This window comes from Ipomoea nil, unplaced genomic scaffold (assembly GCF_001879475.1).
Source record: "Ipomoea nil cultivar Tokyo-kokei standard unplaced genomic scaffold, Asagao_1.1 scaffold0146, whole genome shotgun sequence".
NCBI classification, from domain to species: domain Eukaryota; kingdom Viridiplantae; phylum Streptophyta; class Magnoliopsida; order Solanales; family Convolvulaceae; genus Ipomoea; species Ipomoea nil.
In genome coordinates, this window is record NW_017616574.1 from 2829571 (window position 1) to 2846362 (window position 16792).

General features: G+C 37.4%; 2 protein-coding genes across 2 annotated transcripts; both read left to right on the plus strand.

Moving 5' to 3' along the window:
* Positions 1 to 2836, plus strand: LOC109174197. The gene is made up of 4 exons (XM_019323453.1): positions 1 to 397; positions 487 to 685; positions 843 to 1705; positions 1836 to 2836. The coding sequence occupies exons 1-4, from the start codon at positions 1 to 3 to the stop codon at positions 2834 to 2836; spliced, it is 2460 nt and encodes an 819-aa protein (XP_019178998.1).
* Positions 2837 to 2899: 63 nt separating this feature from the next.
* LOC109174204 (gibberellin 20 oxidase 2-like) lies at positions 2900 to 7032 on the plus strand. The gene is made up of 2 exons (XM_019323462.1): positions 2900 to 3188; positions 6416 to 7032. The coding sequence occupies exons 1-2, from the start codon at positions 2900 to 2902 to the stop codon at positions 7030 to 7032; spliced, it is 906 nt and encodes a 301-aa protein (XP_019179007.1).
* Positions 7033 to 16792: the final 9760 nt, after the last annotated feature.

Here is a 16792-nt window from a genome sequence, read left to right on the forward strand (position 1 = left end):
ATGGTTGAGTCAGGAAGACTCATTTATATCAGGACACACCAAAAAAGCCTTAGGTGTGAAACATACAGTGGATTGACCGATGCTTTAACTAGGGGAGAAGTAAATCCGGTAACGCAAGGTCGTAGGATAATACTACCTTCGAGTTTTACAGGCGGAGCTCGATACATGATACAGAATTACCAGGATGCGATGGCAATCTGTAGATGGATTGGATATCCAAATTTATTTATCACTTTTACATGCAACCCAAAGTGGCCAGAGGTGCAACGTTATTTGCAAGACCGAAGGTTGAAAGCAGAAGACCGTCCTGACATCATTTGTAGGTTATTCAAGATGAAATTGGATGCCTTAATAGCTTACTGTAGAAAGAACAAACTGTTTGGCTCTGTGGCTGGAGGCAATTTTCTCATTTAGTCATCAATTTTTACTGTTATTAACGTCTGAAAAGATGATTAACATTATTTTGTTATGGTTGTTATGTTGCAGTTATATATACCATTGAGTTCCAAAAAAGAGGTCTTCCGCATGCTCATATACTACTGTTTTTGGATACAAAACAAGAAGTGGGACAAGTTGGTACTCTCGAAAAAATCATTTCAGCTGAGATACCGGATGAAAATACATATGCAGAATACTACAAAGCAGTTGAGGAATTTATGATGCATGGGCCATGTGGAAAAGCACGGTTGAATTCGCCCTGTATGGTAGACGGACGATGTTCAAAACATTTTCCTTAAGAGATTTGTTGATTGTGCATCTTTTGATGATGATGGATATCCGTTATATAAACGACGGGACAATGGGAGGACAATTACAAAGAATGGCATTGCATTGGACAACAGGTATGTTGTACCGCACAATAGACATTTGTTGCTTAAATACAAGGCTCATATAAATGTAGAGTGGTGCAACCAGTCCCGCTCAATCAAGTACATGTTCAAGTATGTAAATAAGGGACATGATCGGGTAACAACCGAGTTCTACAAAACTAGCAATGATGAAGACACTGCTACAATCATAGATGAGATTAATATGTACTATGACGGTAGGTACATATCACCCTGCGAAGCGGTTTGGCGTTTGTTTGGTTTTGATATACAACTTAGGGCTCCTTCAGTGGAAAGGTTAAGCTTTCACCTCCCGAATCAACAAACGGTGGTGTTCTGCGATGACGATCCAGTTGAGAACATTGTTAATAGACCCACAATATCACAGAGCATGTTCTTAGAATGGTTTGAGGCTAATAAGACATTCCCAGATGCAAGAAATCTGACTTATACTGAGATGCCAACGAAATTCGTGTGGAAGAAAGATGTTAGAAAATGGCAGCCAAGGCAAAGACGTTTCGCAATCGGAAGGATTTTTTACGTACCACCAGCCACCGGGGAAATATTTTATCTTAGATGTTTGTTAAATAAAGTACGTGGTCCTAGAAGTTATGCCGATATAAGAACTGTTGATGGTGTGCAATATGGATCATTCCGAGATGCGTGTTATGCTAGGGGTTTAGTTGATGATGACAAAGAATATGTTGACGGAATTGAGGAAGCAAATCATTGGGCGTCTGGGGATAAGTTGAGGAGATTTTTTGTTACATTGATAATGACAAGTTGTATAGGAAAACCGGAAGCCGTTTGGAGTGCTGTGTGGCAACATCTGTCTGAAGATGCACAATATCAAATACGAAAACAATTGCATAATACAGGTACACGAGCTCTTACTGTGCATTATTTTTTCACTATGATTTGGCTAAAAAATGCTATTCATTACTAAAATTTAAAAAACAAAAACAAAAAAAAAAATCTATACTAAATTATTGCTTGAAAAATACGCAGATTATGTCATGAATGATGCTGAGAAGAAGAACTTTACTTTAGTTGAGATTGAAAAGATGTTATCAATGATGGGAAAGAGTTTGAGGGACTTTTCAGAAATGCCAACGGCAAACTACGAGACACACAATTTAATATCCAATAGGCTCATACAGGAAGAATTGGCATATGATTGTCTTGCTCAGGAGAAAGATAATCAGGAATTGGTCAGTCAATTAACAAAAGAGCAAAAAGGAGTTTATGACGAAGTGTTAAAAGATATTGAAGGGAAAGCTGGGGGATTATTCTTTGTATATGGTTATGGAGGTACTGGTAAGACGTTTTTGTGGAGAGCATTGTCCACCGCATTAAGGTCAAAGGGTGAAATAGTGTTAAATGTTGCATCTAGCGGCATAGCTTCTCTTCTATTACCAGGTGGCAGGACTGCACATTCTCGGTTCGCTATACCTATATCTATGAATGAAGATTCCACTTGCAACATAAGTCAAGGCACCCCTTTGGCTCAGCTGATTATGCAGACCAAGTTGATAATCTGGGACGAAGCTCCAATGATGCATAAACATTGTTTTGAAGCCCTGGACCGAACTATGAGGGATTTGTTGCGCTCCAAAAATCCAAATAGTTATGAAATGACATGCGGTGGTAAAACAGTTGTATTTGGTGGATATTTTAGGCAAATTCTACCTGTAATTCCAAAGGGCACAAGACAAGATATTGTGGGGGCGAGCATAAATTCATCATATCTTTGGAGATCCTGTAAAGTTTTTAGGCTAACCAAGAATCTACGACTAAGAAGTGTACAATCATCGATTGGGGCTAAAGAAATTGAAGAGTTTGCAAACTGGATATCTAATATAGGGGACGGAACACTTGGTAATTCAAGTGACGGTGAAGCAGATATTACAAATCCAGATGAGTTATTGCTTCGTTGTGATGATGACCCTATTGCTACCATTGTTGATAGCACATTCCCTGCCTTTAGACGTGGTAATGTGGATCTGTAATATCTTAAGGATAGTGCTATATTGGCTCCAACATTGGATGTGGTAGATAGCATTAACAAATACATGAATGATCACAATCCCGCGGAGGGTAGGACGTATTTGAGTTGTGATTCAGTTTGTAAGTCAGATTCAAATGCAGATATGTTGGCGGATTTGCACACTCCTGAATTCTTGAATGGTCTGCGATGTTCTGGAGTACCTAATCATGCATTGACATTGAAAGTTGGATCACCGGTTATGCTCTTGAGAAATATTGATCATACTCTTGGCTTATGCAACGGTACAAGGTTGATTGTAACAAGGTTAGCTGATCATGTGTTGGAAGGCCAGATAATGTGCGGTACAAATGCAGGTACTAGAGTACTTATTCCCAGAATGTCACTTACACCATCTGATCCAAGATTGCCTTGCAAATTCCAACGAAAGCAATTTCCTGTGATGCTATCCTATGCCATGACAATAAACAAAAGTCATGGACAAACTCTTTCAAAAGTGGGATTGTTTTTAAAAAGACCCGTCTTTAACCATGGGCAAATGTACGTAGCGGTTTCAAGAGTTAGAAATCCTAGGGGTTTAAAAATATTGATTTGTGGCGAAAATGTAACATGTCTAAGTAAGACAAAAAATGTTGTGTACAAAGAAGTTTTCAATAATGTGTAATCAAATAACAATTTTATTGGGCCCTATTGTATTACATTTTCAATAACTATATTTTATACTGTATATTCCATATACTATACATATGGCCGTGCATCGCACAGGTGCAACTACTAGTAATAATAATAATAGTTATGCAATACGCCATTATTCAACAATATAATGACAAAAAATTGAGTGAGATCATCCCACGTATCTTTGTCCGTGAGCATGAATTGGGCCAAGTTATAGACAAATGATAGTATGTAAGTATCATGATTTTAATTATAAGTATTACAATATTTCTCATTTGTAACAATCAATTTTACCCTAAATAGTCTCACAATTTCACATATTAGTATTACAACATCTATCATAATATAAGTGACCGATTTTTTTTTTTATTCAAATTGGTATTAATTTTTTTTTTTATTTTACAATAAGTATTACAATTTCTTTCATAGGTAACATTTCACATATAAGTATTACAATATTTACATTAGAATTACAATTTAAAGTATTAGAAATTAAGTTATAAGTATTACAATATTTATCATTAGTAACAATCATTTTTACCCTAAATAGTATCACAACTTCACATATAAATTAAGAGTGTGTTTGGTTCGCATATGAGAATCAGAATCGAAATGGAAATCAAATACTTGGTAATGGTAATGGGTTTTGGTGAAAGTATTTTGCATGTTCGGTAGGTAGTATGGTGAAATTTGAATTATTACCAATATTGATATTGATGTGGATGTCGTTGTGTATGACCCTATAATGGGAATAAATATTTTAAAAATACAAAAAAAAATACAAAAAAAATACAAAAAATCAAGCCAATTGATCCTAATATAATGACATCTAAAACATCAATATTAACAAACAAAATATCTAAAACTATTAATCCAAACTTAAAAATTAGATTAGCAATGAGATGGAATGATACCATTTTTAATTGGGAAATGAGATTTTTAATTGAAAGGGTAATTAAATCTCATAGTTGTGTTTTAAAAAGTTGTCAACCAAACACTAACTATGATTTTGATTCTCATTCCTAGTGTGTAAACTCATTAAACAAACACAACCTAAATATTACAATATTTATTATAAGTAACAATTTATTTATTTTAAATTGATACTAAATTTTTTGTAATAAGTATTATTATTTCTATCACAAGTAACAAGCATTACGACTTACGAGTCTTATTAACGAATGAGGTAAAATATCACAATGAGGTAAACTAAGCTAAATTATTACTCCGTATAATCAATAGGCTCAAACAAAAAAGTCAATACACAACGTTACGACGTACGAGTCTTACTAACGAAGTAGTTAGGAAGTAACTAGTAAGCACACTTATTACAATAATTCATAAATTAACCGTGATATTGTCGAATCCGGTCCCTATATCATAGCTATTAATGAAACAAATATTATGACGATGAGAGGAACGATGCTACTGTAGCTAGGCTCCATCATTACCTTCCTCCTTGATGGTCTCCAGCTTAGGACAACGAGAACGCAACGACTTTAAAAGTAAGCTATAGGTGAGGTAAACTAAATCAAGAAAATCAATAAATAAAGAGTTAAACTTAAAAACTTATGATTACTAAGTTAACCGTTCATCAATTCAGCATACATTGCTCTAATTTTTTTCTCACTTTTTCATTATTCTCCGTGATTTAAGATATGCAGAATTCATGACTTGATCGAAGTTGTTAACTTTCAAACTCTATATGGAACTTACATATCTTCTCAATATGATGAAATTCCCAGAAGCAACAGTGTCGTTCACGTTGGCATCAACCCAATTGACTTTGTTAATAATCAGTATTTACTATTTAATTATGGCTAAAGTGTCATCCCGCACCATGAACTATATTGGATTATTCATGTCGCACCCTGAACTTTAATAAGGTCCATTTAGATTCACAAACCATTAATTTTTTTTCATCTAGCAATTTTCACAGGTTACAGATAATCTACGTTGACTTGGACTTTTTTTTTCTTCTTCTTCTAACATCTTCTCCAGCGCTGCAGCTACAGTTGCATAGCTTCCGACGACTTCCACTTCCGACGGTGGTGGATGCAGTTGCATAGCTTCAAAAGTCTTGCTTGCTTCTTGAGATGAACGAGACAGAGGTTTTCATCTTTTTTAATTACCAGACGCATTTAAGACGAAAGCTGCTGAGGCGATGGAAGTTCAGTGGAATGTTGAGCAAGCTAAATGCTTAGCTGACAAACATGATTGACTTTCCCTTAATGACAACATTGTTTCCGGAGTAAAAGTGTCCTAGTTCAGGTTTATTTAGATGCTTAGATCATCTCATGTAGATACACATAAATTGGGATATTTTGGGGGGTTTAATGGTATATATCATTTAATTTCCTTGGCAAAAATACATTTCATATTCATAAAGTTGCCATTTTGCACTTTGATATACGTAATACCCCTGAACAGTTTATTGGATAATTATTTTACACTCTTTTAAAAAAAGAATAAGATAAAAAAAAGCTAACTTATCATATGAGCATTTACTCATTTCATTTTGTGCTTATCAATAGAAACTTTTTTTTTTAAGGCAAGCTCTGGGTGCTTAAAAATGTGCATAAACACCTTTAGCTGATTAGCTCCCATGTGCTTAATGAAAGTATGAAACCTTGTCTAACCATTCTGATAGAACTATTTAGCATGAATATTTCAGGAAAAAGACTGAAATGTGAAGATAAAATTACATATTTCCCAAAATGTGAATGTTTATTTTTGTGGATAAAAATATGAAAAACTAGTTTGGGATTTGTGTTTGATGTCAGAAGTGGTCAAATAAAAAACGCAAGTCCCACTTGCGTTTAAAAAAAAAAAAAAAAAAAATTGGATCGCCGGCGACACCCTTCTCCACCGAAGGAGAAGGCAATAGTTGCATTCTCCTTTGCTGGAGAAATCGGCCACCCAAATCGCTGGCTTCTCCGGCGAAGGAGAAGGCCACCGCCACTGGTTGCCTTCTCCTTCGTTGGAGAAGCCAGCGATTTGGGTCGCCGGTTTCTCGCCGGCGACCATTTTTTTTTTTTTAAAAAAAACACAAACGCCTCCATCCTCCGCCACGAGTCCAACATCCCAACAGAATTCTTGTGGCTGGACCACGAGAAACCCGGCCCCTACGCCGCCAGAGAATTCCAGGTCCCTGTCATCGACATGGCTGCCTTCCGTTCCGACGATTCCCTGGCCGTGGCGGAAACTTGCAAGCTGGTGGACGAAGCCTACAAAAAACATGGCTTCTTTCTGGTAGTGAATCACGGAGTTGACACAGAGCTCCTCTCCGACGGTATCCGTGAAATGGACCGCTACTTTGAGTTGCCTCTGTCCTCCAAGGAAAAAGCTCTAAGAAAACTGGGCGAGCATTGCGGTTATGCCAGCAGTTTCACCGGCAGGTTCAACGCCAAGCTGCCATGGAAGAAAACTCTTTCTTTTAGATTTTCCGCTGAGAAAGAATGTTCCCACGTAGTGGAAGAGTATTTCGAGAAAACACTGGGCCAAGAGTTTGCTGATCTTGGGTAGGTTCAGTTCGGTCGCCGGCGACCAAAATTTTTTTTAAAAAAAAAAAATAATAAAAAAACGCAAGTGGGACTTCCGTTTTTTATTTGACCACTTCTGACATCAAACGCAAGTCCCAAACTAGTTTTTCATATTTTTGTCCACAAAAATAAACATTCACATTTTGAGAAATATGTAATTCTATCTTCACATTTCAGTCTTTTTTCCGAATATTTCTATCATTGCATGAATATCATCCATGCAACCTACGAAAGATTGCCACTGAATGAGGAAGAGCCGCCGCCGGCGATGAAGCCACCGTCGGAAGTGGAAACCGCTGCAACAAATGGTTTGCCTGCAGATCCACGTACCATCTTCTTCCTCCCTCCCTTTATATAATTTACCTCTCAACTTGTTCTCCAATGGCCATATGCCCTATGAGGCCATGAAGTCTTCTGGTCTCCTCCGCCGCGCACGTCGCCGTCAAATTATTGAGCGAGAACGAGAAAAAAGTTAAGCGTAATCGCCCAGCGGAAAGCGGAAGTTTGTTCTTGATGAAGAAATGAAGAAACTAGTCTAAAATGATTTATTTAGGAATATAGAGTCCACTAAAATACAAAAGAAAGTACACATAAGCTAATAACCGGTGCCATGTCATCATGGTAACTGGGTAACCTGTAAAAAGTTCTAGATGAAAAAAAATTATTAATTTATGGTTCAAAATATATGTTATAAAAGTACAGGGTGCGGCATGAATAATTCGATATAGTTCATAGTGCAGGATGACAGTTTAGCCTTTAATTATTTATGAAAATGGTACGGAGTATCAAATAAGTCGAACTATTAAATAAATAAAATATATATAATTGTAACATTTAATGCGTTACTTTTATTTATTAATATAATATTTTTAATTATGTCTATTAAAAAAATATATTTACAAATATAACCATATATTTTTTAATTATTTACACATTTTTTTCACGTCTCATTTCCTAACTGTTTTTAAAATGCCAATTTTCCTATTTTCGTGCAGCACATGAAAGTATGAAACTAACCATAGATGATGAGAGTATTAGGACTCTATGTATATGAGTCTGTTTAGAACTTCTTATCCTTGTCACACTGTGACTCTCTACTTCTTATCATTGTCACACTGTGACTCTCTATTCTATATATTCACATCATCTGATCTCATTGTAATTAAGTTCAGAAAATATAATACAATCAGTTCTCATCTGGTATCAGTTAGCTAGGGTTTTGTGATTCATAAAATTAAGAAGATGCAGCGCTGCGATGGCAACCTTAATTACCGTGGAGGTCAGCAACGTGGCTTCGATGATCCGTGTCAAATCTGTAAAGGTTTCGGCCACACAGGAGTCAATTATTTTTGGCGCTATGATGATCCGTGTCAAATTTGTAAACGTTTTGGTTACACGGGAGCCAATTGTTTTTGGCGCTATGATGATCCGTGTCAAATTTGTAAACGTTTTGGTCACACGGGAGCCAATTGTTTTTGGCGCTATAATGATCCGTGTCAAATTTGCAAAAGTTTCGGTCACACGGGAGTCAACTGTTTTCGGCAATATTCAGGGGCTCCGGGTTCTCAGGCTAATTTGGTGTTTCAGAATGGTTTAGTTGCTAAAACCTCGTCAAATTCTCATACTTGGGTTCCGGACACTGGAGCCACAAATCATGCAACTCCGAACATCGCTGCCCTTTCTACATCGGAGAAGTACACTGGTAATGACACTTTACGTGTCGGTGACGGTATGGGTTTATCTATTAGTCATGTTGGCCATGCCTCTTTTAATACCCCTTCTAGATCATTTACATTGTCTGATATACTTCACGTTCCGCGTTTGTCTAATTCTTTATTATCTGTTCAGAAGTTTGCATCCAATAATAAAGTCTTTTTTGAGTTTCACCCCTCCTTTTTTGTTGTAAAAGATATCAATACCAAGGAAATACTTCTTCGGGGCAATAGTTCGGGGGGACTATACACACTTTCATTACCTAGTTCGTCTCCGTCAGCGTTTATTTCCGCTCGTGCCTCGGCTTCCACTTGGCACAATCGTCTAGGTCATCCTCATAACCGTGTTCTTAGCCATATACTTCGTTCTTGTTTGGTTAGTGGGTCTCGAGATAATATTCGTTGTCATAATTCTTTATGCAATGCGTGTCAATTAGGCAAATCTGCCCGTTTTCCCCTCCCCGTGTTGCTTCCTCTAGTTCTCAAGTCCTAGATCTTATTTACACAGACATTTGGGGTCCTGCGCCCACTTTATCTACTTCTGGCTTCCGTTATTTTGTGATTTTTGTGGATGACTATTCCCGTTATACATGGTTCTTTCCTATGAAATTAAAGTCTGATCTTTATGTCATCTTTGATAAATTTCGTACTCTTGCTGAACGGTCCTTTAATTGCAAAATAAAGGCCATTCAGTCTGATTTAGGTGTTGAGTACAAAAAGTTACATTCTTTGTTTGTTCAATTAGGAATTCAACATAGACAATCCTGTGCCTATACACATGAACAGAATGGTCGTGTTGAACGAAAACATCGTCACATTGTTGAAACTGGTCTGGCTCTTCTAGCTCATGCCTCTGTTCCTTTGAAATTTTGGGATTTTGCCTTTGAGACTGCTGTCTATTTAATTAACAGAATGCCATCTTCTATATTAAATAACTCCAGTCCTCATCTCCTGTTACATAAATCCCCTCCTTCCTATCTTTTTCTTCGTGTCTTTGGGTGTTTATGCTACCCTCATCTTCGACCATATAATCGTCATAAGATGTCATACAGGTCTTCTCCATGTGTCTTCCTAGGTTATCCTGAGTCCTTTAGGGGGTACAGATGCATGGACTTACATACAAAAAAGATTTACACATGCAGGCATGTCAGATTTGATGAAGAAGTTTTCCCCTTTGCTACTAAAACTTCTTTGCAGGATCTATCTACTCCGTTTTCTGGACCTTGGGCGGAATCTGTTCTCAGTCACAGCACACCTATTCCTACCGTGTCCAATGATGAGCTGCCAGAACCGCCGCTACCTGCTTCATTCGAACCAGCCGTGGTTCCTGGACAGGCTGCCTCGTCGGGTGATCCTGTGGAGCCTGTTGCTCGCCGGCGAGGCCGTCCACATGGGCGGTCCATCAGGCCCAATGTTCGTACTCACTCTATGGCCACTCGCAGCAACGCAGATGCTCCTCTTTTTGCTCTAGCAGCTCAAGTGCATCCCACGGAACCCACATGTTACTCTCAAGCTGTCAAATATCCTGAGTGGCGTGAAGCCATGGACTAAGAATTCAATGCTCTCCTGCATAACCACACATGGTCTCTAGTTCCACCCACTGCAGGTATGAATATTATTGGCTGTAAATGGGTGTTTCGTACGAAGAGAAAGGCTGATGGTGCTATTGAAAGGCATAAAGCTAGGCTGGTTGCGAAAGGTTTTAATCAGGTTCCAGGTCAGGACTTCTTCGACACTTTTAGTCCAGTGGTAAAGCCTACGACTGTAAGACTCCTTCTATCTCTAGCTTTATCATCTGGGTGGTCTATCAAACAGCTAGATGTTCATAATGCTTTTCTGAATGGTAATCTGGCTGAAACAGTTTATATGAAGCAACCCCCTGGTTATATTGATGCTAACTTCCCAAATCATGTTTGTTTGTTAAAAAGATCTCTGTATGGGTTAAAACAAGCTCCCAGAGCTTGGTTTAATCGACTACATACGTTCTTACTATCGGTTGGCTTTCAAGCATCCAAGACAGATGTCTCTCTGTTCTATTACTCTAAAGACTCTGCTTTGGTTTATCTATTGGTGTACGTGGATGACATTCTTGTAATGGGAAGTGATCAAGGTATTATGTCTCAGCTCTTGTCCAAACTGTCTGCTACATTCAAAATCAGAGATCTTGGTGAACCAAATTTTTTTCTGGGTATTGAAACAGTTAAGAGTGACAATGGGATTATTTTATCTCAACAACGGTATATGAATGACATTTTAAAACGGGCTGGAATGTCTGAATGCAAACCCCTTTCTACACCTATCTCTGTCTCGAAAACTGTCCCCTTCAATTCAGATCTATATGATGATCCCACACAGTACAGGAGTCTAGCTGGAGCACTGCAATATCTCACTGTCACACGACCTGACCTATCCTTTGCAGTTAATCAGTTATGCCAGCATACGCATGCCCCCACCATATCACACTGGGAGCAGCTCAAACGGGTACTCAGGTATGTTAAGGGAACAGCTGATCATGGTTTACGCATACGACGATGCTCATCTAGAGACATTCATGCTTTCTCTGATTCTGATTGGGCTGGTTGTCCTGACGATCGAAAATCCACGAGTGGTTTTGCTGTTTTCTTGGGGAGTAATCTTATATCATGGGTTTGCAAGAAACAGAGAACTGTTGCCAGGTCATCCACTGAGGCTGAATACAAAGCTCTTGCAGATGTTTGTGCTGAGGTTCTATGGATTATGTCATTATTGCGTGAGATACAGATTCCGGGTATTTCCATTCCAAAATTATGGTGTGATAATCTAGGAGCTACATATATAAGTGCCAATCCAATCTTTCATGCGGGCACCAAGCACGTGGAGATTGATTATCATTTTGTTCGTGATCGAGTAGCTTCGGGCGATATCCAAGTCAACTTCATCTCCACAAAGGATCAACTTGCTGATATCTTCACCAAAGCTCTGCCTGGACCTAGATTTTCTTCCTTAAGGGACAAGCTACAGGTTACTAGTATACACTGTGCTTGAGGGGGAGTATTAGGACTCTATGTATATGAGTCTGTTTAGAACTTCTTATCCTTGTCACACTGTGACTCTCTATTCTATATATTCACATCATCTAATCTCATTGTAATTAAGTTCAGAAAATATAATACAATCAGTTCTCATCGAGAGAACATTAAACCACATTAATTAACTTTCAATACACTTAACTTAACCTCACTTATATGTAATAGCATATATCTCACACAAGAGAAGTAAATCATATCACATTAGGAACATCATATAAGACAAAGTCAACTACTGTGTGAAGAGAAGAACAAAAAATGGTGTGATCGCTCTATTGTCCACACAATAAATGCATTTTCAATTTATAGGGTTTGACTAGGACAAATGGATAATCTTCATCATTCTATTGTCCACACAATTCCAACTCTTGAATTGTCAAAAAATGAGAACTATAATATATCTAATCTAAACACATAACAAGTGTGAATGAAGGTTATACACACTAGTACAGAATGGAGCAAAGAAATTCTACTTTAAGCTACCCTTCTTTAAACAAGGGTAGTGTATTATTTAAAAAAAAAATGGCGGTGTCATAATTATAATTAAATGAATAAGAAACCGCTACCCTTTCTAAAAGAAGGGTAGCGATTTAAACAAAAAAAAAAAGAAGACGGAAAGAGTTTCCGCTGCCCTTTCGCGTAGCAAAGGGCAGCGGAAACGATATTAAAAAAAAAAAAAAAAAAAAAAAAAAAAAAAAAAGATCGAAATTAAATTAAAAAAAAAAAACCTAACCCTCGTACAGATCGAACGCGTTCTCCATCCTCACCGCTCACATCTCACAACCGTACCCTCACCTCACAGCCGGCCTCGACTCCCTCGATCACCTCACCGCATCTCCGGCCTCGACTCCCGGCGAGGAAACGGCGACGCTTCACCTCACCATCGACTCCCTGAGCCGTCGCTACAGTACGCGCGTTCTCCTCACCGCCACCGTCTCATCATCGATTCACCGCCCCACGCCCTCATCCGCCGTCTCCACCACCACAGTGTCGCCGCCGCTGCTTCAATCCACCGCTCCAGCCGCTGCTTCGTCCATCAAGTAAGGTTTTTTTTTTGGTTAATTTGTTTTTTGTTGTTATTTTTTATATAATTACAGTAGAATTATTCGGCTAAAACCCTTAACACATCCAGCAACAATGGCATTTACAGAATATCATAGCAACTCTTCTCTTGGGTAGTAGACACATTAGTACTGAACATAAACAAATTAAAAAGGCTACAGAAGAGTGAGTAGATGAGTGACCAAGACTGCCACCAACAGTAAGACACTTAGCTAGAGCAAGCTTTGCCTGTTTCAAAACATAGTATGTTACCCAAGTTTCGATGTGCATATACAAATGACTAAGTCAATAATGCTAGTGTGTGTTTTGTTATGCAATTCGCATTTTGTTATATGTATATATGGATGTGCAGCGAGCAGATCAGAGGTGAGATGGAGCTGGGTAAGCTAGTAACATCTAATCATAATCCCGTACCCAATCCTCCATCCTTATTAGATGTTACTAGGTGAGATGGAGCAAATCACGTACCCAATCCTCCATCTCTCCCTAGCTTATCATCATCATCATCTATCTGCTGCATATATGCGTCATTCACGCCTATATCTTTCATTCAAATGTTGTATAGGCCAGTTGGGAAGATATATGTATGTTCATCACTTTGTTTCACACACAAACTGGATCTTAGCTTGTTTAAGCTCAGGTTTTAGGACTGACTGACAGACAGATCGACTTTACTATGATTACTGTCAACTATAATTAAACTTGTTAATTAATGGAAGGTATCTGTGCTTGAACATGACAAGGGGCGTTTCTGTTAGGTGATGAACAAACTGATGGTTTCAGAGAAGGTATCTGTGCTTGAACTGTGAGCATCAACAGACCCTGATCCATCAAGTTTGATCAGTCAAAAAAAAAAAGCGATTATGGTCCTATGTGACTACCATAAACACATGATCTGTTAATGTTGGATTTAGGTTTCTATTTGCTGTTAGTTACAAATAATATACAATTTGATGCTACATTTACCATGATCCAAGTCTCCTTCCTTTCCATATAAAAAACTGTTTGTGATTTGTGAATTCTGATTGGATTAAACCAGCCTTAAGGCACATGAATCATAAATGTCTATTATTTGGCCCCACAAATTATCAACTTTGACCTTCACAAAAGAATGATGACATTTGTACTTGTAGGTAAAACACATCAGTTTTCTCTTTTCTATTATTTGTTTATGTTTTCTATTTGTAACTACTATACATGTCATAAATCTTTTCCTGGCAATGAACTTATGAAGTACAAGTTTCTTTTAGGTAGTTACATGAATCCTTTTTAATAATTTTGATGTTTATTCAATTTTTGTTCAAATTTAACTTTCTAATGTTGAATTATTATTATTTTTATGCATAAGTTACTGCAGTTTTTGGGTAAAATTCAGTTTATTTTCCCTTTGGTCTTGTTGTTTATGTGCTATTAGATTCTTTTTGCGATAGTCCAAACATAGATTGGAATTTGTGGATGCATAAGAAGTGAGTTTTAAGTTTTGTAAGCAGTTGTTTCCCATGGAGAATTTAAATCTTTGCATGGAGAGTTTTAAGTGAGTTTTAGGCCTGCTTGGCTTCTTCTTAGGGTTTCTACTCCTCCGATGCGTTATTGATCTTCATGCTCACACACCGACCTGCTGCTCGAATTCCAGGTACCAGAAGCATTATTTCAGTGTGCGTTTTCAACTCCAGATTGCAACTTTAGGATTGGAATGGTTTTTCTTTTCGTGTTGGACGGCGGTTGTCGTTTTCGGAATGGATGGTCTAGATCTGTTGCGAGTCTTCTTTGAACCTCAGTGTGCCATTTCCATTGTAAGGTTCACATTTCCTGAATTCTTTATTGTAGATGCATTGCTCTTGCTTCGATCTGCTTATTTCGTGTCTGCCATTGTGCACTCATTCATGCCTTTTGAAGCTTTTACAGAGCTGACGTTATTATTATTTTTCCCCTGAAATTAACATCAAAATGATGAAGGAATCATAGCTTTGAATGAATTGTTTGACGTATGAAATGCAACATTTTTTAAAGCAGATCAAACCTGGTGAGGTTGTCTGTCTTGGAATGAGAAATTTTTGCTAATTGTAAGTGAACTTTTGTTTTAAATATTCTAGACATGATTGATGGAATGAACTAGGATTTAGCATTGCCCTTTGCTTCTAGTTCTCCATAATAAGATATATTGTTTTACTGCAGTAGGTATACAAACCCATAATATCCAGTTGAACTCTTGGGCATTGACAGAAGAGATGGCACAATACAGTTGCCATAAAGGACAGGGTTGATAAATACCTTTGAAATAAATGTGAAGTTCATAATAATGTCCTTAATGTTACATTTCCACGCGGGAATTTAATGTATTAATGTTAGTGTTACGAACAGCAGCATGGGCGGGCAAGTGTGCGACTTGTGTTTTTAGTTCTGCAGCATTCTACTTTATTATTCTTCTCCCAACTTGTGCAAGTGTGCAACTTGTGTCAATTTTGGGTGCATAAATTTTGCATCCATTATGTGGACCCTCCACTTCAGCAGTAGCCGTAATACATATATAGATTGAGTCATTGTTGAAAATTGAAAAGTTGCTTAATTAATCAATTGTTGTTACTGCAGAGCACATTTTAGGTGCATCATCGCAACACGCAAGGCTATTTGGCTGCAAAGCAAGTTTAGAGGTTTGATGGAGACGAGAGCCCAAAAGGAATGCACAGTTGCAAAGCCTCTCATCCAGCAATGATTTCTGGCGAAAACGAGAGCCCAAAAGCTCAGTTTCAGCAGCAACAGCCAGAGTGAAAGCAACTACAAGCACACAACAGCTTGGTGCTTGACTATGGCCATATTAGAAGAAGCTTGGAGACATCGCAATGTAGCTTTTCAAGTTCATCCCGTTATAGCTCATATAAATATCAAAGACAGAAAGTTAGGCAAGTATACTCTTCAGGGATTAACGTCATAGCCATCAGCATGTATGAGCTTGCGTACGGATAATATTGTATTTATAATATAGTATGTTGATAATATTGTGTTTTGATGGTTTGTTGATAATATTGTGTTGATGGTTAGTATTATGTTGATATGTAGTATATGAATTCCGTATAGGATTTTTAAAAAATTGAGAAATTTAAATATAATAATAATTTTTTTTAATTTATAAAAAAACAATCCACTACACGTAGCGGATTGTTTTTTAAAAAATATAATAAATTAATAGTATTCGCTACCCTTCTCTTTAAAGAAGGGTAGCGAATACTTGAAATAATAAAATAAAATAAGAGAATTAGCTACCCTTCTAAAATAGAAGGGTAGCGGATGCTTACATTTCCGCTACCCTTTGACAAGGGTAGCGGAAAGCTCAGGGTTTTCAGCGATCCTAAAATCCGCTACCCTTGAACAAGGGTAGCGGATAGCCCTTTACAAGGGTAGCGGATGTGCAGATCTGTACTAGTGACACTTCATTTATGTCTGGTTTTTTTTTTTTTTTTTTTTTACATTATGCTATAAAAGTTATACTTTACAATATTTTGGACAGACATGTCCCTAATATAATTTTCGTTATCTTTTTCACTATTATTACCACACACATTGCATGCATCCACCATATATTTTATTATCTTCTTCATTAATAATAATATATACACATTATATATTGGAGTTATATGTTAATTATTACATCTACAATACTAATTCTACAATACTAATAAGAGCCCAAGAGAGTTAGGCCTATAATGGGTAGAAAAAATAGCGGTCAAATTTTTTAATCAAATGAATGGCTCAGATTGATCAGATTTTAATTTTCCCTTAAGATTTCCTAAATTATCCTTAATGAATATGATTATCCGTTAACTTTTCCGTTAATTTTGTTAGTTCACCGTTAACTTGGTCATTGATTTTAATAAGAAAGGTCTTAGGTTCGAACCACATCCCAATC

Excerpts from the sequence above, each read along its gene's own strand:
- LOC109174197 (XM_019323453.1), top strand. The coding sequence starts at position 1 with ATGGTTGAGTCAGGAAGACTCATTTATATCAGGACACACCAAAAAAGC. Across the intron at positions 398-486 it reads GTTTGGCTCTGTGGCTGGAG|TTATATATACCATTGAGTTC; the intron begins GCAATTTTCTCA and ends GTTATGTTGCAG. Across the intron at positions 1,706-1,835 it reads AAAACAATTGCATAATACAG|ATTATGTCATGAATGATGCT; the intron begins GTACACGAGCTC and ends AAAAATACGCAG.
- LOC109174204 (XM_019323462.1), top strand. The coding sequence starts at position 2,900 with ATGAATGATCACAATCCCGCGGAGGGTAGGACGTATTTGAGTTGTGAT. Across the intron at positions 3,189-6,415 it reads AATGTGCGGTACAAATGCAG|AAATCGGCCACCCAAATCGC; the intron begins GTACTAGAGTAC and ends CCTTTGCTGGAG.